The sequence below is a fragment of the Azolla caroliniana genome, unplaced genomic scaffold (assembly GCF_043228905.1).
Source record: "Azolla caroliniana isolate FFs.n. ecotype wild unplaced genomic scaffold, voAzoCaro1.0.p SCAF_3, whole genome shotgun sequence".
NCBI lineage: Eukaryota > Viridiplantae > Streptophyta > Polypodiopsida > Salviniales > Salviniaceae > Azolla > Azolla caroliniana.
Genome location: NW_028230438.1, coordinates 19,467,584 through 19,491,752, shown reverse-complemented (window position 1 = coordinate 19,491,752; position 24,169 = coordinate 19,467,584). Strand labels below are relative to the sequence as shown.

At 45.3% G+C, this 24,169-nt stretch overlaps 2 protein-coding genes across 4 annotated transcripts; one reads left to right on the top strand and one right to left on the bottom strand.

Annotated features, from left to right (window-relative positions):
- Window positions 1–413: 413 nt before the first annotated feature.
- On the top strand, window positions 414–5,920 carry LOC147866418 (magnesium transporter MRS2-1-like). Its single transcript, XM_087316864.1, has 6 exons — window positions 414–561; window positions 2,138–2,796; window positions 4,478–4,606; window positions 4,681–5,013; window positions 5,089–5,136; window positions 5,341–5,920. Exons 2-6 carry the CDS (start codon window positions 2,179–2,181, stop codon window positions 5,569–5,571), a joined length of 1,359 nt encoding a protein of 452 aa, XP_087172990.1. The 5' UTR covers window positions 414–561; window positions 2,138–2,178; the 3' UTR covers window positions 5,572–5,920.
- A 1,871-nt stretch (window positions 5,921–7,791) lies between these two features.
- On the bottom strand, window positions 7,792–10,663 carry LOC147866417 (WEB family protein At5g55860-like). Of its 3 annotated transcripts, none has more exons than XM_087316861.1 (2): window positions 10,012–10,663; window positions 7,792–9,842 (listed from the first exon to the last, which is right to left on the bottom strand). In XM_087316861.1, the coding sequence occupies exons 1-2, from the start codon at window positions 10,234–10,236 to the stop codon at window positions 8,052–8,054; spliced, it is 2,016 nt and encodes a 671-aa protein (XP_087172987.1). In that variant the 5' UTR covers window positions 10,237–10,663; the 3' UTR covers window positions 7,792–8,051. The 3 variants fall into 3 exon arrangements, with proteins under 3 accessions (XP_087172987.1, XP_087172986.1, XP_087172988.1); XM_087316860.1 differs by having other exon boundaries at window positions 7,792–9,857; window positions 10,012–10,662; XM_087316862.1 differs by having other exon boundaries at window positions 7,792–9,835; window positions 10,012–10,662.
- Between the last annotated feature and the right edge of the window lie 13,506 nt (window positions 10,664–24,169).

Here is a 24,169-nt window from a genome sequence, read left to right as displayed (position 1 = left end):
ATGCATATGTATGTATGTATGTATGTGGGTATGCATATGTATGTATGTATGTATGTATGTGGGTATGCATATGTATGTATGTATGTATGTGGGTATGTATATGTATGTATGTATGTATGTTATGTATGTATGTATGTATGTATGTATGTGGTGGGCCATGGCTAAAACAGGGGAGGGTAGAGAGAGGCAGGGGAGGCGCAGGGGTTTTGGATGACAGACTCCATAGCCTGCGGATCAGAGAAACCGCAAAGCTCGCCCTTTCCCACCATCGCCATCGCCATCAGCAGCAGCAGCAGAAGAAGAGCCTCCTCTTTCAGCCAGATCATGCAGAAGGTTCCCCCTCTCTCTCTCTTCCTTCTCCTTCTCCTTCTCCATACCTACGCCTGCCCCCCACCCCTCCTCCTCCTCTTCATCGCTTCTTCTGTCTTGCAGTGTCTCGCTGCTCCCTTTATGCCCTCTGCGTTGATTCTCTCCGCCCACACCGTTTGTACTACTGTGAGCAGAAGGCTGGGCCTATTCTATTCTTCATCAGGCTATGCGTTTCGCTTCTGCGTTCCCAAGGTATGGTTGCTCTGCCGCTTACTCTTTATCTCGTCTTATTCTTCTGTAAGCTGCATCAGAATGTAAGCAGGAAACGGGCTGATGAAGAAACGGCTCTCGGAAACGGGATTTAGAAGGAAATGGTTCTGAGTTAATACAGAGGGAAACGGAATTTAGAATATAGTCTGGAACAAGCTCCTGACTGTAGAGGGCAAAAGATCTGAGAATATAGACGAAAACAGCCCTCACAATGTTTGATCTTCAAATATTGAAGAATACATACGATTTGCAATCGAAAAAGGAAATGGTTCTCACATTGTAATCAGGAAATGCCTCTAATTGAAGGAAATACATTTTTGAATATAGAAGGAAGGAAACATACCTCGGAGCAAAATAGGAACACAGACGTACAAGTACTTATGGGTCTTGCATTAGTTTTTGCTCTGCTTCATATATGCCGTGTAGATTGGTAAGTAAGGCTGTGAATTGCTGTAGAGTCATATACTTTCCTGCTTTGCGTGAAGATCGCAGTGCACACTATGTCCACTTGTGTAGTCTAGACTCTAAATGGCATTAGATCATCCAGAAGTGACCTTGTAGATTGCAAGATTTTCTGCAAAGTCAACTCTTTCTTGCCTTTTGTAAAGATTGTTGTGTGTCCTGGTCTTTCTGTCCTACAATTGGCAATAGTTCATTCTCAGAGAAAAATGATTAATCTTGCTAAGGTTGGTCTTCTCTTTATCTAATCCAGAAGGCTCATTTGCTGAGCTTAGAGAACACATTTTAGTTCATGGGTTTTTTGTTTGTGCAATTCATTCCCATGTATATGATTGCCTTCGCCGTTTGCTAATCATTGACTTATCCAGAAGGCCAAAGACGATGCTCTAAGAATATTTTGATTTATTCAGAAGGCCTTGCAATCCCTCTCTCTGTCATCCAAGAAGGTCATCATTTCCATTGGTGATATTAGGGAACACTGGTTTAGTCCATGTCCTTCCATCATATGCTATCTCTTCTTATCAGTGTATGCTATTTGTGTAGGTTTTGTAGTATTGCAAATTGCTGCAATTTGCAAAGTCATAAAATTCAGTTCCTTGTTTTTTCTAGCTCACATTTCCTACATATGTGACATGCCATCCATCACTCATTTAATTTCTGCTGAGATTAGAGAAATGATGATTTAGTTCCTATGTACTGAAACCTTGCAAATGCTTTCTGTATTCAGTTTTTTGCTACTAATTGTCAAATGAAGGGTCTCAGACATCATTGCAAAGTCATAGGACCAGTTCTTTGTTTCTGATAACCCTGCAGAAGCTTGAGGTTTCTTCCGTATGTCATCTAGAAAGCCATCCGTTCATTTTCAGAGAGTAGTGAACTGTTTATAGGATTCTGTTGCTGTGATGCATGAAAACAATGTTGCCAATGATCAGGGAGCACAGTCACCATGGTGATTGGACCAATTTGTTTCTGTCAGCACTAGTTATAAACTTAAAAGAAATTAAAGAAACTCAGTATTGGGCCCCATAATATATATTATTTTGACACTCATATTATTAAATTCTCACATGGTATAACCAAGCTCACCATTTCTGTTCAGGCATTAAAAGGATTCATTGTACCTACTGTTTAAGCACAGGAATGGCAGACCACAAAACAAGTTTGTTACCTCCACGTCCTGCAGTGCAAGAGCAAAATCGCCCCTCACGGTCAATTTTTCAAGGGATGGATCTATCAAGTCTGAAAAAGAGAGGGCAGGGTGTGCGTTCCTGGATCAAGATTGACAAAGAAGGGAATTCACAAGTTATGGAGGTTGACAAGTTAAAGATTATGAGACGATGCGATCTTCCAGCCCGTGACCTTCGGCTTCTTGATCCTCTCTTTGTATATCCATCAACAATTCTAGGCAGAGAGAAAGCGATTGTTGTAAATTTAGAGCAAATCAGGTGCATAATAACAGCAGATGAGGTCTTGCTTCTCAATTCTCTTGACAGCTATGTGCTACAGTATGTCGCCGAGCTTCAAAAGAGGTTGGCAGTGAAGAACAAATTTTTGGGTGGGCCATCATTAGGAGCTCCTGTCGACGTTTTGTTGGGAGAAAGAAGGGAGAACAGTGTAGTGATATACAATGCTTTGACATCAGGTCATGATCGACAAATGATAGGTGAATCCAGAGGATCATCTGGGGATTACATGCCATTTGAATTTCTTGCTATGGAAGTTGCGTTGGAAGCAGCGTGCACTTTTCTGGATACTCAGGTAAGCCATGCTCACAGATAAACTCGAAATGTGATATAGAATATCTACAAATAAATTTTCAGATTCAAACGAGGATTCCTTTTTTGAGTGTATTTCATGCTTGTTCACTTTTTGTATTTGATTGCAGCATACACTTTGAAATGTTGAATGTGCTTTGTTGTATTAATTTTCTTTTCATATTCTGTTGAAGCATACAAAACAATAAATTAAACTAAGGTGTATTATCCTATTAGAAGATATGATAAAGTTTTTGTGAAAGTTTACTGCCAAATAGAAGCACAACAAGATAGGCACCAAAGATACACAACTCCTTCTTATAAATAAATATATATTGGAGGCCATTATAGTGATGCATAGATGCATATATACACACGCATGCATCTGAGCCATATATATATATGCCGTATACATATGCATGTATGTATGTACATGAGTGTAATATGCATAAAACAGATTCATACATACATTTATTATGTCTTAGTTGCTGCATATCACTCATCCAAGAATTATTTAGGGAATAATGCCAATAAAAGATGGATGGGTAGGACATCTGCAGAACATGCGAATTGCAATATATTTTAAACCCTCCACATGGGAAATAAAATATTTTTTTCTGAATCTTGAAATCTAGAAAGAAAGCTGCTCCGAATCTTGGAGCCCTCCAATAACGGAATCAACAACTACTTTCTCATGTTCCAGGCCTACTAGCTGGATTAATAGCATTTGATTTGTTTTAAACAGATATAGTTCTGTACAAAGTATCTATTGGTGCTATTATCATTACTGCACTAATTTATGTAGGTTTATGTAATTTTAGTGAGACGGCTATACTGTGAGATCAGATATGATTTCACATTCTCGTCTTCTCTGTATTGATGCTGTTTTCTATCTTTCGCTCTGTAGAAACTAATCAAAATCCATCTGATCCACTAGGAGTAGAAGTTGGATTTCGATCGAAACATTACCAATTAATATGATTTCCGGTTGGTAGCATAGCGCCTATTTCTTTCAGAACAGCTAACCAAGTCTGATCCTGGGTTCATCTCTATAGGTTGAGCTTTCAGATCTCATTGCTCCAGGTCCAGTTGATGTTGGATCTTGCTCAGTAATTTTTCGTATCTCATTGCCTTTCTGCATTTCATCATTGAAGGTGTTTGTTTGACTGTCCACATGGGGTCCATCTCTTCACCTATTCCTTGCACTTGGTTGCACCTATTCCTTCTTCATCGCACTCATTCCTTCTTCGCATGCAAGATCTCTTTGACATTGATGACTTAATATGAGAAGGAATTACCTGACAAAATCAAACCACATATACTTGAGGGTATGAAGGAGTAAAAGCTTTCAACTGAAGAGGTCTAGAAAAATCGAGCTATGTTTTGCTAAAAACAGAACATAACTTCAAAAAACTACTTTACAGTCAGTTGAATTCATGGAAGTACTATTTTATACATATTTACTGGTAGCCACTCTAGGTAAAATAATTTTCATCATTCGTTTTAGGAACCACCCAAACTGCTCACCAAAGAGAAGTGACAACCTATCCTTAGATAGTAAAAAAGCAATATAATGAGTAAATGTTTTGTATATGCTAAAATCTGTGATTCAGAAGATTCATTGATTTTACTTTGCATGATTAACCTGATATTTGTGAGAGAAACTGATATGGTTCGTCAAATAGGTTACAGAATTGGAGGCGGATGCATATCCAGCCGTAGATGAGCTTACTTCAAAGATCAGCACATTGAATCTGGAGCGTGTAAGAAGACTGAAGAGTAGGCTGCTTGCTTTGACTCGCCGTGTTCAAAAGGTGTTTGATTTTGGGTGTTTAAACAAATTACTATTATATATCAGCTTATATGCTAACTTCGATTTATCCCACAGGTTAGAGATGAAATAGAACAACTTATGGATGACGATGGGGACATGGCTGAAATGTATCTGACTGTGAAGAAGGAGAGACTGGAGAATTACTTTTATAAAGAACAAGCTGGTACATTTTATGCTGGACTCGGAGGTGGTGGCTCTATGTCAGCTCCCGTCTCTCCTGTTTGCTCGCTTCCAGAGTCTCGAAAAATGGATAAAAATCTTAGCATGGCAGCCAGTCGACATAGCAGCTCAAGAGTTTCTGATGACGGCAGTGACATTCAAGAGTTGGAGATGCTCTTAGAGGCTTACTTTGTTGTCATAGATGCAATCCTCAATAAACTTACTTCTGTACGTGGATTGTGATTCCTATACGCATATTATTTATGTTCTGTGAATTTAATCCAATTTTCTATTGTATTGCAGCTAAAAGAATATATCGACGATACAGAGGACTTGATCAATATACAGCTGGTATGTGTCTTTGTACTTCATGTTCATGAAATTGAAGATTTAAAAGGGTATATTTGTAATGCATTTATGAAACACCTCTTTATTTTTTGAGATTATCCAAGTGACGCGCTTCTTGTCTGACAGTAATTTAATGTTGATGTAAGTGTTCCTAGTTATGGTGAAGTCCGAGATTAGCTGAGGTGCCATTGTTCTTCTTGTTGACAGGATAATGTTCGAAACCAACTTATCCAGTTTGAACTAATTTTGACAATGGCGACTTTTGTGGTTGCAATTTTTGGAGTTGTGGCAGGAATTTTTGGAATGAATATTCCAATTGAACTCTTTGAAGAACCACAAGCCTTCAAGTGGGTTCTCATAATTACTGCGATTGCTGGGCTTCTAGTATTTGCTTCCTTCATGTTGTATTTTAGGAGGCGGGGTCTAATGACATTGTAGATCAAGATTTTGGTTGCTAGAAGAATTCAAATCTGTGCCTTCCAAGCATATCGAGAATTCTAGCAGGTGATCAAGCTAGGAGTCTCCTCAAGAAAGAATAATGATGAGCAATAAACCCCGAACTACCCCTATAATCGAGTCATTTATAGAGCCATTTGATTCAGCCATCCCAAGTAATTCTTTTAAAACTTCCTTTTTCATTGATACCCCCTTTTTCGTTCCTCCCACCAAATTGCATGCATTTCGAGGTGAGAAAACGTCCATTCATACTCCTTAATTTCATGAATAATTTGAATGGCCACCTACATACATCCTCCAGAAGAAACAAAGAACATTGTTTCAAAACGGGCACAATATAATATGATGACTACTATGTTGAAATGGATTGATTTGTCTCAGGGATGTTTGAATAGCTATCTTTTTTCTAATGGCATATCTTTTGCATTGATTAGTTTTTCATGGATCATTGTTTATTTCTAGAGTTTAATCCTGTAACTCATTTGGCTCGTGCCTTGGAGGAAATGAATATGAAATATTCTTTACCCAGAACTCAATTAGGTAATATTAATGGTTGTAGTCAATGCTTACACTGTACTTTTATCTTTACGCAGAACATCACTTTTATCTTGGAGATCATAAACATAAGATATTTTCTGTTTAATCTCAAATAAAAATGTTTTGAAGATGTTTAATATACGATTCTTTATTACATCTCAAGAATGGTTATCAATAGTTAGGCCACCTCAGCATTAAGTTTAGGGAAAAGTACCAAGATACCCTTGGAAGTTCGTCTATTTACTAGAATGCCCCTGGAAGTTCCAAACTACTCCTATGTCCAAAAAACGCATACACATACATATAAAGTAAGTACAAAGAACCCAAAGAATCTCTCAAGTAAAGAAACATGTGTATGCGTATGTGTATAGGTATGGGTATGGGTTTACATGTGTATATGTGTATGTGTATGTGTATAGGTATGGGTATTGGGTTTATATGTGTATGCGTATGCATATGCATATGCATATGCGTGTGGATGTGCATGTGCTAGTGTATGTGAATGTGTGTTTATATGTGTATGTGCATATGTATATGTTTATAAAGTACAAAGGACCCAAAGAATCTCTTTAAGTAAAGAAATTTGTGTTTGAAGGGTATTCTGGTAAATAGGGCTCGTAGATTTGAGTGTATAATTACTTTATAATGTGTATTTTTTTGGACATAGGGGTAGTTCAATAAATTTGGAACTTCCAGGGGCATTCTGGTAAATAGACGAACTTCCAGGGGTATCCTGGTACTTTTCCCTTAAGTTTATTATCATGGATCGTAATGAAATTTTGAGGTTTTATGTTGCATAGATGACTAGATTTTAGCCTTAAATGGTTGACTAACAAGATGTCTCTCTTGTTGAATCATTTCCAAGATAGAAATTATTTTGCAAGTCCTTTTGAAATAGTTAGGATCCGACACAGTTTTTACTGTCCAACAATATAATTAAAAAAAACCAGTAAATAAAAGGATTTTTCCATGAGATGAATGTTGGATTGAACGATGTTGGTTTAAATAATTATAACATGCTCATGGAGATTTATAACTTATTTCAGAATTAGGTTTTTTCAACTGAGGATCTTAATCCCCCCACATACCATAACCTCATAACCATTAACAATTGCTTGTCGTGCAAATTGTGGCTCATTCATTACCCCTTAGACAAACTATATCATTCTTATTACTTATGCATTCCATGAATGTCAATGCAACTCTGAGATCACTAACACATTGGACCCCTAGGCTAGTAATACTTTATCATCAGCATGGGCTAGTCACCAATGCACTCAGGTTTAATCTCAGCAATGCACTACTTTACGAGATGCCACTGAATGCCACTGGAGAATGACCTTCTAGTCTCCATTAGAGTTAATTACCAACTGAGTGAGAACTGCATAGGCTGCACTTTTTCCATGTCATGAAGGCTCATACATATATGTATGCATGAGTCTTTCATCACATATGGAGGCACATATACACCAAACTTTTGGAATGTTTCTAGCATAGCATGTGGAATATTGTGTGAAGTTTCAGCTCCCTTTGATGATGTTTCCCATTTATAAACAAATGCATTTCTAAAATGTGTTGTAAGACAAGAACCTTAAACCTTAAACACTGCCAATCGGCTGTGCCAGTAGATGCCTTTAAATTTAATGCTTTAAGAGCACGTGCTTGTTTATATTTTGCTTCAATAGTTGCATAAAACCACATACATAATATGCTTTTTGTCACACAATGAAGCCTATTGTTTGAAATGTGAAATTCCACCATAGTACAAGGTCAATCCCTAAGAATTTGTACAATAAGAGAAAAGATAGAGTTTGGTGAAGGCTAGTGTTTTGAGGTTTGCCATTCCATCGTAATACAAGGTCAAGTCTTAATTTCATGTAATAGTACAAAAGAGAGCTTCTTCATTGGTTTAGGCTCAGAGAAGGCTATGTCTCAACTAGCCTTACTGGTGAGTGTTGTGTTTTCCTTCCCACGAATAAGTTGAAGGAAGGTAAGATTTTCTTTTTCTTCTTTCGACTATGCACTGATGGAATTTCTGATAATGTGCTTGTTTCATCATCACAGTCATCATCATCATCATCAAGAAATGGGGGCATTTTCATGCTCAACATGTGAGCCAGTGACTCCCCAGATTTTCGTAGTGATAGTGACAAGATTTCACTTCGATCCACTAACTTATTAGCTTGGAAATCTCTCCTATTCTCGAATTGTTCTTCCTTTTGATGATTTACTTCTTTTCTAGCAAGTGCTTGTTTCTCTCTCCATTTCCTCATTTCTCCTTCAACTGCTAATTTTGCTGCTTCTGCCATCTTGGCTCTTTGTATAGCTTCATTCATGTTCGTCTTCATCGTTGTGATCTCATCATTTAATGTTATAAGTTTTTGTTGCAATTCTAGCTCACCAATCTCCATGGCTTCTATTTGTGCTGTGACTGCAGCTACCCTCAAGTTTGCGATCTTTTCGGCATTTTGGGTTTCCTTCTTCAATCTCTCATACTCTTCTTGAGATATGGTGATACTTTCCTCTCCTTGTGTATCATCACTGATACTGGAAGCTGTTGTTATGCTCACTTTCTGTGGTAGATCTTCATATCTCTTAGTGGACATCTTCTGGGCCTCCTTAGCTTCCTCGGCTGCTTTAAAGGCAAACTCGAGTTCGAGTCCAACATATGCTGCCATTGTTTTAGCTTTTTCAGCATCGGCCCTCGCTTTCTCTGCCTCCTCTTTTTCCCCTTTTGCACTCTTCTTTGCCTCTTCGGCTTCAGCTCTAATATTTTTCAAAGCCAATGAAAGGCTTGAAAAAGCTTCGTTTGCTCTAGCCTCAGCCAAGAGGGCTAAGCTTAGCTCAGACTTTGTTCTCACCAACTCAGTCTTGAGTGCCGAAATGCACCTTTTTGCACTCATCTCACTCTCTTCAATGTTGACCATTTCTTTTGTCATAGATTCCACCTTTGCATGCAAAAAAGCATCAATTGCCAATGCTTTCTTGAGCTCTGATTTGGTATTCTCGAGATCGGAAAGTGCTTCGGAGAATTTCTTTGCCAATATATCCTCTTGTACTTTGATCATTGATAGTTCTTGTTTTAAGCAGATAACCTCCTCGTTCATAACAAAAAGCTTATCTGTAAGCTCTTGGAGAGCCACGTTGTGTGAGTTTTGATGATGATGAGATTCATTTCCTCCATTTTGGGCTGCAATAAGAGCTGCAGCTCTTTCTTTATTAGCTTCAATACAAGCCATTTTTACTAATCTTAAGGATTCCTTAGTGCCCGACATCTCGCGATGCAATTCTTCAACTCTTTTCGCATTTATCTCAGCCGATATAAACGCCTCTTCGGCTTGTCTAAGAGCATTTTCTCTCTCAATAATTGAATCGCCAAGCTCTCTTCGGACATTCTGTAACTCTTCTTTCACAGATTCTAGTTGCGATACAGCTGTCATGTGTTGTTCTCGTGCCACTTTGAGTTGAACCTCCCACACAACATGTTTTATCTCATCATTTGGGAGGTTGCTTTGTTTTGTCACATTTGTGCTTCCTTTTGCATGTGAAACTTCTCCTTCTTGGGGGAGCAACATCATTCCTTTATCCATCAAAATTTCTAGAAGTTTCTTGGGGTCGTTCATATCGGCAAAAGCCTTTTCTTTGGCATTTTCGGCTTTTCTCAATCGTTCCTCTGCATTGGCTAGCTCTTTTCTAAGTACTTGTAACTCTGTTTCCTTTATAGCATGCTTCTACATTATTTTCACGAGAACGAAATTTTCATGAGTATTTTTTCTTATATTCAGAAAAAGGTGTTATAAGCTCGTAGTTTGTAATTTGAGTCTTTCTTAAGTGGTATACGTTAATTCAAACATATTAATCACAAAAAGAAAACAAGATGTTTACCTCAGGTAATTTGAATTTCTTCACATCTTTCTTATCATCAAACAAGTGCACAGCTGCTCTGACGGATTTGAAAGGCAAACTTGTATCAATTTCCACTCTATGTTCTTCCATTGTGAATTGACTTACTAAACCTGCAACATCATAAAACAAGGCATTATATGTGCAAAAAAAGAAGCTGCTATGATATAGATCATACAATGAAGATCTGGTCATTAGCAATACCATATAAACCTTACAAAAGATGTCACACAAACCTTATGATATGCAATGCATATATACTTTATGATAAAAGGTCATATAAACTTTATGTGTGATAATAGATGTCACACAAACCTTATGATTGCATGTCACATAAACTTTATCGAATACATACATATGTATGTATATAGGTACGCATAAATGCACATTCATATATAATGTAAATGCTGTGTATAACACGTTATATAAAAACACACAAACACGCATATATGATGCAATTGTTGGGCAGTAAAGAAGAAGCTCAGAGAGATTAGACAAACCTGATATTTTTTTATTTTTGGCTCTTGAATTTATCTGGATGACTTGTTTTCTATAGAGGACATGGGAGCAAATTTTGACGAAGAGAACAGAGTAAATTACAGAGAAAAACAGAGTAATGGCAGTTTCTTTATGCATTTAGAAGGAAGAGGGATTAGAATACAGAGAGGTAAGAGAGCAAGAAATGTGGTAACTTCAGAGTGGGGAGGAGTGATGGCAAAGGTTAAGGAAAGGAAGTGAAGTGATTGGGATGGAGAGAGAGAGAGAGAGAGAGAGAGAGAGAGAGAGAGAATGAAGGAAAGCTTGTTCTTCCTCTCATACCTCTTGCCAATATGCCTTGTTGGGTGGTGGTGGTGGTGTGATCCTCGCTGCATGATTTTAATGGAGGGTCATTTCTTCGGGCGGGTGATCCTCGCGTCATTTTCTTCGACTTCGTCGCAAATCATTCCTTTGTTTCGGCGGGTGATTCTCGCACCATTTTCTTCGATTCTGTCATTTGGTTCTTTGGTTCTGCTCCTTTCAGGCGATTCTCTCTCCTCTTCTTCTTCGATGATGTTGTCAGTGATTCCTTCGAGTTATCCCTCAAGGGCCAGCCTCACCCATCTCCACATAATTTCTCATACAAGCTTGCTTCACAATGTTCCCACATATAGCAATGGGCACGATTTCGGCTCAAACCGAACCGAACCGTTAAGCCATGGTTTAATGGTTTATTGGTTCCCAAAAATATTAATGGTTTGGATTTTCGATAAATGGTTCGGTTTTGGTTCTAAAACTTGGGTTTATAGGTTTTTAGTTAACTTTTCTTTTAACCTCAATAGTTTAATTAATGGTTTTTTTTATTGATTTAATAAATTTAACTTAAAATTAGTTTGACTTATATGGTTAGATTTAAATTTTTTATTAAATGGTTAGATTTGGTTTCAACTTTTCCCTAAACGGTTTGGGTTTAAATAGTTTGGTTTACTTTTTCTTAAATGGTTTGGTTTAAATACTTGAGAGTTCATAAACGGTTTGATTTGGTTTTTGTTTTATATAAACAATTTGGTTTGGTTTCTTTGCCTTGAAACTGAACCGTTGTCGTGAAGGATCCTGGCCATAGGAAGAAAAGGGATCAGATGCGTGTAAACGGGGGTGTGGAAGGAGGCACATGAACAAGGCCTTCAATGTACATAAAAATAGTAAATATGTAGGACTAATAAGTAGTAGGCAATATGATTCAGGTGGTTACTTTAATGTCTCACATAAAGAGGGGGAATGAAACGTGTGTAGGGAGGAAAACGAGGAGAGAATCGCAGGAGAATCGGCTGTCTTGATGTATGATGTAACGACCTCCCTTTTGTACTATAAAAAGGGGAGGATTTGAACTGTTTTGGGATCCACGATTGGGGAGAATGAAATGTTGCCGGATCGAGCTCTACAGATTTCTATTCTCTGTTTTCTGTTTTCTGTCGTTGTGTTGTGAGGCCTCTTCTTCACGTTGGTAGCCCTTGTGCTCCCGATCGGAGGCTCACTAACATCTATGTGTGATTGCGGGGAGCTTGAAGCTCTGTTACCAGCCGAGTCCGGTTGTAATTCTCTTATTAAAAATTAATAGACTACCTCGTTGTTCTTAGGGTTTCTGTCTTTGCCCATGGTCTCATCTTTGTTCCCTCTCTCTTACATGTGTGTACTTGAGTGTGTGAGCCATGAGCTCCTTGTTTGCTATCAAGCGCAACTGTGGAACTAAGAACGCGTCAGAGCCCGTGTGCTCTTCCTTCGGCATCAGGAGACTGGTCCAAACTGGATACGTGTTCGGGTCGCGATCCGACGAAGTTATTCGGAAACCGATCCGGATAATCCTTCTTCCCTCACCAACTCCGTGGTCCGAGACCCCAGTGGTCCCGCTCCGTTTCAGCACATCCATGTGGAAATCCGCGACATATTTGGTAAACCCGACGTGAAAGGGGGCGGCAAAGGAGTTCGAAATGAGGAAGCGAACTTGCGAAGGCGATGACGGTGGCCGTCAACCGTATAGTAAATGCGCGAGAGAGTATAAGTGGCCTCGCCAGGGCCATAGAAACGATAGTTGGCACGATAGGATGATTTAATGGGAAGGACGTGACAAGCTATTTGGAGGCCTACCGGGCTAAGATGATAATGAGGGACATCCCGGAGGACAGACGACTGTTCGGATTCCCTCGGGTCGTAACGCCAAGCATTCACGCAGAAGTGCTCAAGGTCCAAGCCGACAATTGGAATTGGACGGAGTTCGAGGGATGGCTCCTTGAAAGGTATGGTTTCGACAACTCACTTCGGTTGTCGAAGTGAGAGTTCATGGAGTGGGTCAAGAGCCCCAGAAAGGGGAGGAATACATCGGTGCTCCTCTAGTAGTTCGAAAAATGATTCGCTCGGCTCTCGACGTTGGACCGAACTGTGCTCGATACGAACAATGTCCTACTATTCATCAAGTCCATCGACGCGCTAGATCGGGAGAAGGTGGCTCTCCTCTTGGAGACGAACAAGGGGCTCACAGACGATTGGGCCGTGGTCAAAAGAGTATGCGGGCGTTTTGACAACGGCGGGAATGGAATGACACGGGTTCGTTGTCGGCCGGCTCGACTACTAGGAGGAAGTCGGATGAACCGATTTTGACTCGGTCGGAAGAAACAAGAAGGTGGCTCGAATCGGGCGCAACTTCGACCAACGTGGTCAAGGGGCCATCCAGGGGCGCAACTCTGGAGGAGCTAATGAAGATGGTATGAGACCTCCAGATTGCTCAGACCCGGAGGAAAGGCCGCGACCAACCGCGTGATCGGCGCCCATCGATAGGCCAAGGATGCATGTGGTGTGACGCTATCGGCCACGTTCGGAAAAACTGCACTAATTTTATCGACGAACTCAAGAACAATGTCATGTACCTGTGGAATGGCCGGGTACACGCTTGTGAGACCTGGAAACCCCTTGAGCTGAACACCGGCCGTAGGGGGATGAAGAGGATAATGGAAGAAGCTGCGGCGCGGCATGTTGAGGCCATCCACTACTCAGCCTCCGCAGGCATCAGAGTAGGCTAAGAAAAGGGCATCGGCTCTGCAATCGACATCTGATTTTGGCTAGTTATACTAGAAGGCTTCTCCGGTAAGAAGCTGAAGAAGGAAGAAGTGGACCGTGCGGAGATGCCGGTCCGAGAGGTCACTGGGTGGAGCTATCTGAAGGAGGAGAAAACCGGCTTCATGGAAGCCGTGTGCTAGAACTACAAGGTTTTGGTTGAAGACAACAGAGCTGGGAAGGCCGGTACCTCTAACCGATACGACACCCGGAGTAGACCAAAGAAAAATGACGGGGCTCTAGCAGGGTCGCAAGAGAAAGAGAGGATGAAATTCTTGAGCTTCCGCTTGAGCTCGGAGATCAAGAAGAAAATCGACCTACGGAAGGTCTTAGAGGAGCGGATCCTCGACAACTAGGTGGAACTCTCATTAAGAGAAGTACTGGGAATCGCAAAGAAAGAGTTCCATGACTCGATCATCGACCTCCTAAAGAGGAAACGGCTCTCGACAGAGTCGGAGCCGGAGAAGCCGGTCAAGGTGAAGGTGGCCCACGTCGAAGAGGTGGCAATGGAAAAAGAATGTCCGGATAGTCACTACATGAAGCCACACTGGGCAAGGGCGACAACGGAGACCCCGGTCCAGATCAAGGACATAAAGGAGCTGGTGGTAGTGTTGATCGACCACAGATCAGAAATAAGCTTGATGTCGATGAACTTCTATAAGAAGGGAAAGTGGCCGATCAACACGAAGTACGGCTAGAAGATACGCACGGTGACTTGCGCCACGGAAGAGCTTCATGGGGCGTGCTCGAATGTCCAGGTGAAGGTCGGGGATGTTGAGATTGACCAACATTTCTTCGTGCAGGAGACGTCGTCGCATCCGGTCATCCTCAACAAACCATACACCATGATGGCTCGGATGGACACAAAGGTGTTGGACAACGGTTCGGGGTATGCTAGAGTGAAGTGCCAGGATGGTTGACACTCCGTCCAATTTTTGACGGTTCAGCGGAACCACGAGAAGAATCGGGACTCCCTCGGCACCGAGTGCCAAGAGGAGTTTTAGAGAGGTCTATCAAGGTGTGGGGCTGCAATAGTCCGGATGTCCGGAAGAATCCCCACACTTGTATTATAGATAGGAAGTTTTGGTTCTCCGGAAACAGAGGTTGTACCATAATCAACATCTGTGGCTGGGAGAAGAGGTAGGTCAAAGGGCGCTTGAAGGCATGCACAACCTTAGGCCCCGACAACGAGATCAGTGGCGCCGTGGAGGCAGTCTCATTCGATGACACCCTCGGGGAGATCGGGAGGGTGATCGACACGGGTTTAGGCACGGGAAGGCCTTTGCATTCTCGCCGGAGGAGATGGGGTGCGTCAACCCGACAATTGTGGAAGCAATGGTGATATTCATGGTACCGCATGTATTGTGGAATGTCAAACCGATTATGGTGCCGAAAGCTCACATCCCGAAGTTGATGGAGCTATTCAAGGAGAAAGTCAATATGGGGATTCTCTAGCCGTCGAGTGCCCCATATTCGAATCGGTGGTTCACGGTGCCGAAGAAGAACAAAACATTGCGCTTCATTCATGACCTACAATTGGTCAACAAGGTGACCATTCAGAATGTAGGGGTCAGGCCGACAATCGATGAGTTCATGGAGGCCTTCCCCGGAAGGTCTATCTACTCAGTCGACGACTTATACTTCGGGTACGACCAGATCTAACTAGCCGTCAAAAGCAGGGACATCATGACGATACAGACCCCACTCAGCTTCGTTCGGATGTGTACCCTACCTGAGGGAGGTACAAATTCGGTGGCACAGATGGTGAATGCAATGAACAAGGTGCTAAGGGACTGCATCTCGGACATCACCATGCCATTCTTGGCCAACATCCCAATTAAGGGATGTCCGGAGGATGCGAAGGAAGAAACGAAAAGGTCAGTGTGGACTTCTCCAGACCTGGCAATGCTCTGGACTTCTTCAAGTCAGCTCGATTGTCAACGAACAGACAAAGCACTCTGGACTTGAATGAGTTCAACGAGAAAGACTATGATGAGCTGTGGATTCAGATGGGAAGGTTGCTAAGCACGATGATGGAAGATGTAGCGTGGACGAAGGACGAGACAAGCCGGGTCTAGAAGAAGGCATACCAGTTCTTCCTACAAGACAGGAAGATCTGGTGGCATCCGAAGAAGCGAACCCACACACCACTCCAGATGGTGGCAAAGGAGGACCAAGCGGTAGTTAATAGGGACAACACTTCCATCTTGAAAGATATGTTTTTATAGCAATATTTTGAATGAGGATTGGGAAAAAAACGATAGACCATGAACTATCAGATATTTGAAAACCATCATTACTTTGTATAGATTGGCATTGGTTGTCATCACTTTTGTACCATCTTAAGAGGATTATAAAAGTTTGTGCAATGTTGATTGTTCTTGGTGTACCAAGAATCCTCCACATATGTAAAACGTCAATAAATCATTACATACAATACATTATAAGTGATGTATATTGTAATTGGATAGCTAATCATGGCACTATCATGTCGGAATTTCACGAGAGTCACTGGTCCAGACATCGGGGAACCTGGGCCATGCTTGAGAAGTTGAAAGAGAAATACTAGTGGCTGGGAATGTACAGAGATGTGCATCACTTCGTGTCGGCGTGTGAGAGCTTCCAGATGCATTCGGTGATCCGGTACCATGACGAGTTGCACCCATCCCATTTGTGTGATATGGTGTTCGAATATGTATGGAAGTATGTATGAGGACTTGTCATTTATGCACAAGAAACAACATACACAGATATGTAGCAAGAAGAGTAGATAGACAAGAAGTTAAGCTTCAATGGTGATTCTCATTATTCTCTGTTTTCTTTCTCTCTCTGGGACACTCGGTACAAGAAGTTCTACACGCTGTTACAATGTTAGGTTAGAGCTTATATACTCAAGCCCTAACTATTGAACATGTTCACACTAGTAATAATACAATTTGAAAGGAGTCGGCCTTTTATACCAACAAACTCCCCCGTAAAAGGATTGCTCTTTCTACTTACAATTGTATGGGGTTATCTCCCCCATAAACCTAGATTACAATTTTAATCTTAAGCTATAGTTACAAGTCAATCGGCATCTAGCCGAGTCAACAAGGATAATGTTCGTATTCTGCCTAACCTCCTGCTCCATGTTCGGCTTTCTTTTGCTTGGCCGCTTAATGCTCTGAAGCGTTGATATGGGAGTGACTTCGTCAGGCAATCGACGATATTCACCTCGGTGTTGATCTTCCAGACTTCGAGCTTCTTCTCAGTTACAAGTTCTTGGATATGATGATACCGCACCTCAATATGCTTTGCCTTCGCATGATAGACAAGATTATTGATGAGGTGTATTGCACTCTATGAGTCGCAGTAGATGCTCGACGCCGGATGGTCGATTCGACTTGTTGTTGAGAAGTCGGTTCATAGTCAATGCAGCCAAATTGCTTCCTTCCTTGCCTCTGATGTTGCTATGTACTCAGCCTTTTGTTGGGAATATGTCCCTCCAGTGGGAGGATGATCTGACTGTTCGGAAAGCCGACAGTCGAAGGGTCGGAAAACATGAGCCGAGTTGATGACGAACTCGGCTGAGGCCAATAGACCGAGGCCGAAACCTGAATTGGGTATATAGCCAACTCGGGTGACTATACTTGTAAATAGTCTAAGTGTGCGCCCCACGAGGGCTACGTATGTAAATAGCCGATGTCGTGAAGAAAACCGACCCTTAGCACAATCGGTGCATAGCGCGCGTGAACCGGCTCTTCACGCGTGCGCGCCCGTTAATGTATATAATAGAGAACTAGGTACAAAGGTATATCCTAGGTAGTTAGATTCGGTAGGTAGGAAGTTAATGAGGGAAACGACTCCCTTCTTGAAGCTATAAGAGAGAGGGAGACGCGGGGAGAGGGGATCGTGCATTGAGGAGGACGAAGTGCTGTCGGACCGAAACCGAACGCTTCTCCTCTGTTCGTTCTCCATCGCTCTTCTTTGCAGGTTTTCGGGAGGCTCGCGCTGCTTCGAGGAACGCCCGTGTGCTTCCGGCAGCACCTCCATCCTATCCCCTTTCGTGTGCAGACGAGTAGGCATCGGCATCTGTTCGCCGGTTTGTTCGGTTGTAACCGCTCGCGTGCTCTGTTGTTTATTTGTCATTCGTTAATATACAAACATTCGTGTCTCTCTGTCTCTGTGTCCATTCGTGTCTTCCGCGTTGATAGGGCCGTGTCCCTGTGTTTCTTTGCTCATACATAACCGGGCGTCTCTCTCTTTCTCTTTCCCCTTCTATCACCTGCTCTTCGGTTCAAGACCCCGGTGGTCCCGCCTCGTTTCTCCACGCACGCGCGTAGTAACGCGACATCTTTGGTGAACCCGACGTGAACAAGGCGGCAGAGGAGTAGAAGATGAGGGGGTCAGATCTTGCAGAGGCCATGGCTTTGGCCGTGGACCAGATAGTGAGCGCGCGCGAGGGCACCGGCGCCCTTGACAGGGCTATTGAGGCGATCGTCGGTACGATCGGCCGGTTCAGTGGAAAGGATGCCACGAGTTATTTGGCGTCCTACCGGGCGGAGATGTTAATGAGGGATATTCCGGAAGAGAGGCGTCTTGCCGGATTCCCTCGAGTGGCGATGCCGGGCATCCATGTGGAGGTGCTCGAGGTCCGGGCGGAGAGCCGGACCTGGGAGGAGTTCGAAGGACGACTCCTACAGAAATACGGGCTAGATGACGCGCTTCGACTTTTGAAGCAGGGCTTCATGGAGTGGGTGGAGTCCCCCAACAAAGGAATAAATGCGTCGGTACTCCTCCGGGAGTTTAAGGAACGCTTTGCGCGCCTTTCGGCGCTCGATCAGACCGTTCTGGACACAAGTCGTGTCCTACTGTTTGTCAAATCGGTTGACGCACGGGATCGGCAGCAAGTGGTCTCCTTACTGGAAACCGAAGACGGGCTGACGGCCGATTGGGCGGCGGTAAAAGGAGTCTGCGGCCGTTTTGACAAACGGCGGGAGTGGGCTGATACAGGGGCGACCGGGGCGGGTCCTATCGCAGCAAGGAAGCTCGAACCGATACCACAGGCGCGAAGGGAAGAGACCCGGGAGTGGCTCGAAACCGGTTCGGCTTCGACTGGCGTGGTCAGAGGCTCGTCCGGGGGAACAACTTTGGAGGAGTTGACACGGGCAGTAAAGGATCTCCAGATCCCCCAGGCTCGGAGGGAAGGCGGCGATCATGCTCGTGACTGACAGCCTTCGGCAGGAAATAGGTGCATGTGGTGCGACGAGGTCAGCCACATCCGGAAAGACTACGGGGACTTTGCGGAGGCTTTGAGAAGCCGGGTAGTGTACCTATGGGAAGGTCGGGTGCACGCCAGCGATACTCGGAGGGCCCTGAACCGAAACGACGGGCGAGGAGGAATGAAAAGGCTGATGGAAGAGGCGGCGGCCCGGCACGCGGAGACCGTCCACTACTCGGCGTTAGCCGGTATTCGGGTTGGAGGCAACAATGCCCGGAAGGAGAGCAAAGCCGGGTTCTGGCCGACGATGCTGGAAGGCCTCGCCGGTGCCCGACTAACTGCGCGGAGAAGCGGGTCCAGGAGGTAACCGGGTGGAGTGACCCGGTCGAAGAAAAGACGGGTTTCGTCGAAGCAGCTTGCCAGAACTACGAGGCTCTGGTTGAAGACAAATGGGTAGGTAAAACCGGAGGGGCTGGACCCTCACAGAGATACGAAACCCGATTCGGGCCGAAACGGAACGAGGCCGGTGAGACCAGTGCCCGGGATAACCACAAGAAGGGCGGATACCGGTTGGGCACGGAGATCGAAAGGACCACGGACCTACAAAAGGTCCTGGAAGAACGAATCCTCGACAGCAAGGTGGAACTGTCGTTGCGGGAGGTGCTTGGAATCGCCAAGAAGGAGTTCCACGACTCCATCGTAGACTTGGTGAAGAGGAAGAGGCTGTCGACGGAGACAGAACCGGAAAGGCCGGTGGAGGTGCGGACGACGCACATAGAGGACATGGCGCTGGAATACGAGTGGGCAGAGAGCCACTATTCGAGGCCACACTGGGCCCCAGCGACCACGGAAACCCCGGTGAAGATCGGAGATGTTCAGGAACCGGTGGTGGCGTTGGTGGACCACGGTTCGGAAATAAACCTGATGTCCATGGACTTCTACAAGAAGGGGAAATGGCCGATCAACACCAAGCACGGGTGGAAGATACGGGCGGCGACGCGCGCCACCGAGGAACTACACGGGGCCTGCCCAAACGTGCGAGTCAAGATCGGCGACGTCGAGATAGACCATGTTGGGATTACGGTCCCTTCGGATGGGATGGTCGGATGTCGGAGATGAATGCCGACGAGCCCGGTTTCGGTTTCGGAACCGGATGATGAAGACCCCGGTTTCGGAGCCGGATGACGAATGTACCCGGGGAGAGATCCGGATGCAGGGACATATCCGTGAATATGTTTGCTAAGGGCCCCTGAGGCTATAGTTGTAAATAGCCCCAAAGTCATATACGTATAAATATGACTTAGGGCAATTGGTTTTAATGTTGCTTATCATTTTTCTGTTTTTCCACTCAAGAGGAGTGAAGTGAGAGCAGCCGTGAGAGAGATAGAGCGTGAGAGGGAGAGGAAGAGGTCGACGCCTCTGTGTATTTCCGCCGCCTGTGGCGAGGACAGCGAGCTCAAGGTCGTCGCCTTGCAGCTTGCCATTGTATACTTCTCTGTGTATAGTGTTGGTTTGGAGTCTTGGACTCCCGTGGTTTTCCCCGTACAGGGTTTTCCACGTTAAATCGTGTGTCCACTCTATTTTTCTCATTTCCTATTTTCTGCAACAACGATTCGTGTGTTTCCTTGGTTGTGGCCGAGTGGTGAAGTTTGGAAAGTGTTGATCGATTTTTCATCAATTGGTATCAGAGCAAGGTTGCTGCAGAAAATGGAAGGCGACGGCAGCGGGCAGCCGGGGATGATGGTGCTGAATGCGCAGAATTACGCCGACTGGAAGATCAAGATGGAGGATCTTCTGATTGTTCGGGACCTGTACGAACCGATTGACAGGTCGGAAATACCGAAGGGGGTACTTGAGTCGGAATGGAGGCTTCTGAACCGGAAAGCCGTTGCAACCATTCGGCAATACGTAGACGTGAGCGTTCTACAACATGTGGCGAACGACACCAATGCATATGAGATGTGGCGGAAGCTGTCGGGCCTCTATGAGAGGAAGAACGCATTGAACCGGACCTCCCTGATGAGGAAGATAGTGAATCTCAAGTACCGGGACGGCGAGAGTATGGTGGAACACGTAAGCACGTTCATGGGATTCGTGAATCAGCTTGCGGCGATCAAGTTCCCGTTGGAGGATGCAATGCAAGCCATCATCCTGATGTGTACATTGCCGGAAAGCTGGGAGAACTTGGTGGTGACTCTCAGCACCTTCTGCACCGAAGATAACTTGTCCTTACAAACTGTAAAGACAAGTATTTTGAACGAAGAAGCGCGTCGGAGAGATAAAGAACCGGCCTCCGACTCGAAGGCGCTGCTTACCGAATCGGATCGGGGAAGACAATGGAACCGGAGTCCGCAAAGACGGGAGAAGTCGGGGACCCGGTCGCAGTCAAGAGGAAGGCCCACATGCTTCCACTGTGGGAAGCCGGGGCACTTCCGAAAGAATTGTCGGCATTACCGAAAAGACAACGGAGCCGACGACACCGATTCGAAGAAGTCACCGGAGAGAAACGGTGCATACCGGGGAGTCACGGACCGGAGAGGTTCGGATCGGCGAGGGCAGGACCGGAAAGGAACGACGGCACTCGCGGCAAGTGAGGAAGAAATCATGCTCATCACCGAAGAAGGTGAACTAAACATTGCCGGCGATGAGACGACCTGGGTGGTCGATTCCGGAGCATCGTTCCACCTGACCCCGGAGAGAAGATACTTCTCATCCTACACAGCCGGTGAGCATGGCTGTGTTCGGATGGGAAATGAAGGTACGTGCCGGATTGCCGGCATCAGAGACGTGTGGTTGACAACCCCGACCGGATGCAAAATGCTGCTGAAGGATGTCCGACACGTTCCGGAGGTTCGATTGAACCTGATTTCGGCCGGGAGGCTAGACGATGAAGGCTACACAGGTAGCATCCGGAACGGCGTAATGAAGTTCAGCAAGGGGAGCCTGATAGTGGCTCGGGCCCGGAAAGACAACACACTGTACCTAATGAATGCCCGGTTATGTCCGGAAGAGCTGAATGTGGCAGTCGACACTGCCGGTGAGCTGTGGCACAAAAGACTGTGCCACATGAGTGAGAAGGGGATGAAGAGGCTTGCAGAAGACAACCTTATTCCAGTGAAGCAAGTACACCTGGAGAAGTGCACCGATTGCCTGGCCGGTAAGCAGAACCGAACCTCCTTCCATTCAAGGCCACCGACGAGACGTAGCGCACCATTAGAGTTGGTGCACACTGATGTGTGTCAGGTAGAAACGAAGTCACATGGTGGAGCCCAGTATTTCGTAACATTCATTGATGATCACAGCCGGAAGCTGTGGACGGCACCGTTGAAGACAAAGGACCAAGTGTTGTGCGTCTTCAAAGAACTCCACGCGAGAGTGGAAAGGGAATCCGGCAAGAAGCTGAAAGCGATACGAGCGGATAACGGAGGGGAATACCGGGGGCAGTTCCAGGAGTATTGTCGCTTGAAGGGAATCCGGCTCGAGTTTACTGTGCCGAAGACGCCGGAACTAAACGGGCTGGCCGAGAGGATGAACCGGACCATAATGGAGAGGGTCCGGAGTATGCTGGCGCATGCGAAATTACCCAAGGGGTTTTGGGCTGAGGCAATGTCGACGGCGACATACGTGATAAACAGATCACCCTCAGTACCTTTGGACGGAGACACGCCGCAGAAAGTGTGGACCGGTAAGGAAGTGTCCTACCGGCATCTGAAGGTGTTCGGGTGTCTCGCATACGTGCATGTGGCAAAGGACCGGAGAGGAAAGCTAGATCCAAAGACCCGGCCATGCATATTCCTCGGTTACGGCGACGATGAGTTCGGCTACCGAGTATGGGACCCGGTCGACAAGAAGATATTCAGGAGTCGAGACATCATCTTCATGGAGGACAAGACACTCGCCGACTGGGAGTCGGAGAAGAAGATGAAGAGCTCAAAGTCGACCGGTGAGGATCAACTCAACGAGGAGCAGTCCCGACCGGCAAGGGACCGGTTAGCACTCGAGGATCCGGCCGAAGACGGTGAAGAAACAGAACCGGCCGAAGAAGATGAAAATGATACCGGAACCGGCCCCGATCCCGAAATGGATTCGGATGAAGAAGAATCGGAAGAACCGGTTACCGAAGCTCCGGAACGGAGATATCCTCTAAGAGAGAGAAGGGCCCCCCGGAGATTTCCGGAACCAGAGCACGTGCTGCTAACCGACGAGGGGGAGCCGGAGAGCTTTGAAGAAGCAAAGCATGACACCCAGAGCCGCAGGTGGTTGAGTGCCATGCAGGACGAGATGGATTCCCTGCATGAGAACCACACATATGAACTTGTGGAGTTGCCGAAAGGAAAGCGGGCACTTCGAAACAAATGGGTGTTCAAGCTGAAACCGGGAGATGCCGGAAACCCCCCGAGATACAAAGCCAGGATCGTGGTGAAGGGGTTTCAGCAGAAGAAGGGCGTCGACTTCGACGAGATATTTGCCCCGGTAGTGAAGATGACCTCCATCCGGACGGTGCTGAGCATAGCGGCAAGCATGGACCTCGAGGTAGAACAGATGGACGTGAAGACGGCATTCCTTCACGGTGACCTCGAAGAAGAGATCTACATGCAGCAACCGGAAGGATTCGAGAAGAAAGGGAAGGAGCACCTGGTATGCCGGTTGAAGAAGAGCCTCTACGGACTGAAGCAGGCCCCCCGGCAATGGTACCGGAAGTTCGACTCCTTCATGACCGACGAAGGGTACCTCAAAACGCAGTCCGACCACTGCGTGTTTGTAAAGAAGTTCGAAGGAGGAGACTTTCTAATACTCCTCCTGTACGTGGACGACATGTTGATCGTCGGACGGGACCAGGTCAAGATACGGATGCTGAAGAAGGCTCTTCACCGAACCTTCTCAATGAAGGACCTGGGTCCGGCGAGGCAAATACTAGGGATGCATATCATCCAGGACCGGAAGAAGAAGCAGTTGTGGCTGTCACAGGAGAAGTACGTGACAAAGGTGCTTCACCGGTTCAACATGTCGGAAGCAAGACCGGTCGGGTCAACATTCCCGGCAAACTGCAAGCTGTCCAGCAAGCAAAGCCCCAAGACAAAGGCTGAGAAGGAGGACATGATGAAAGTACCATATGCCTCTGCCGTCGGGAGCTTGATGTACGCGATGGTGTGTACCCGACCGGACATAGGATATGCAGTCGGAGTGGTGAGCCGGTACATGAGCAATCCCGGCAAAGAGCATTGGAACGCGGTCAAGTGGATACTCCGATACCTAAAGGGCACGGCAAACGTGTGCCTCCGATTCGGCTCCGGTAAGCCCGAACTCGACGGCTTCACCGATTCGGATATGTCGGCTGATGCAGATACCAGCCGG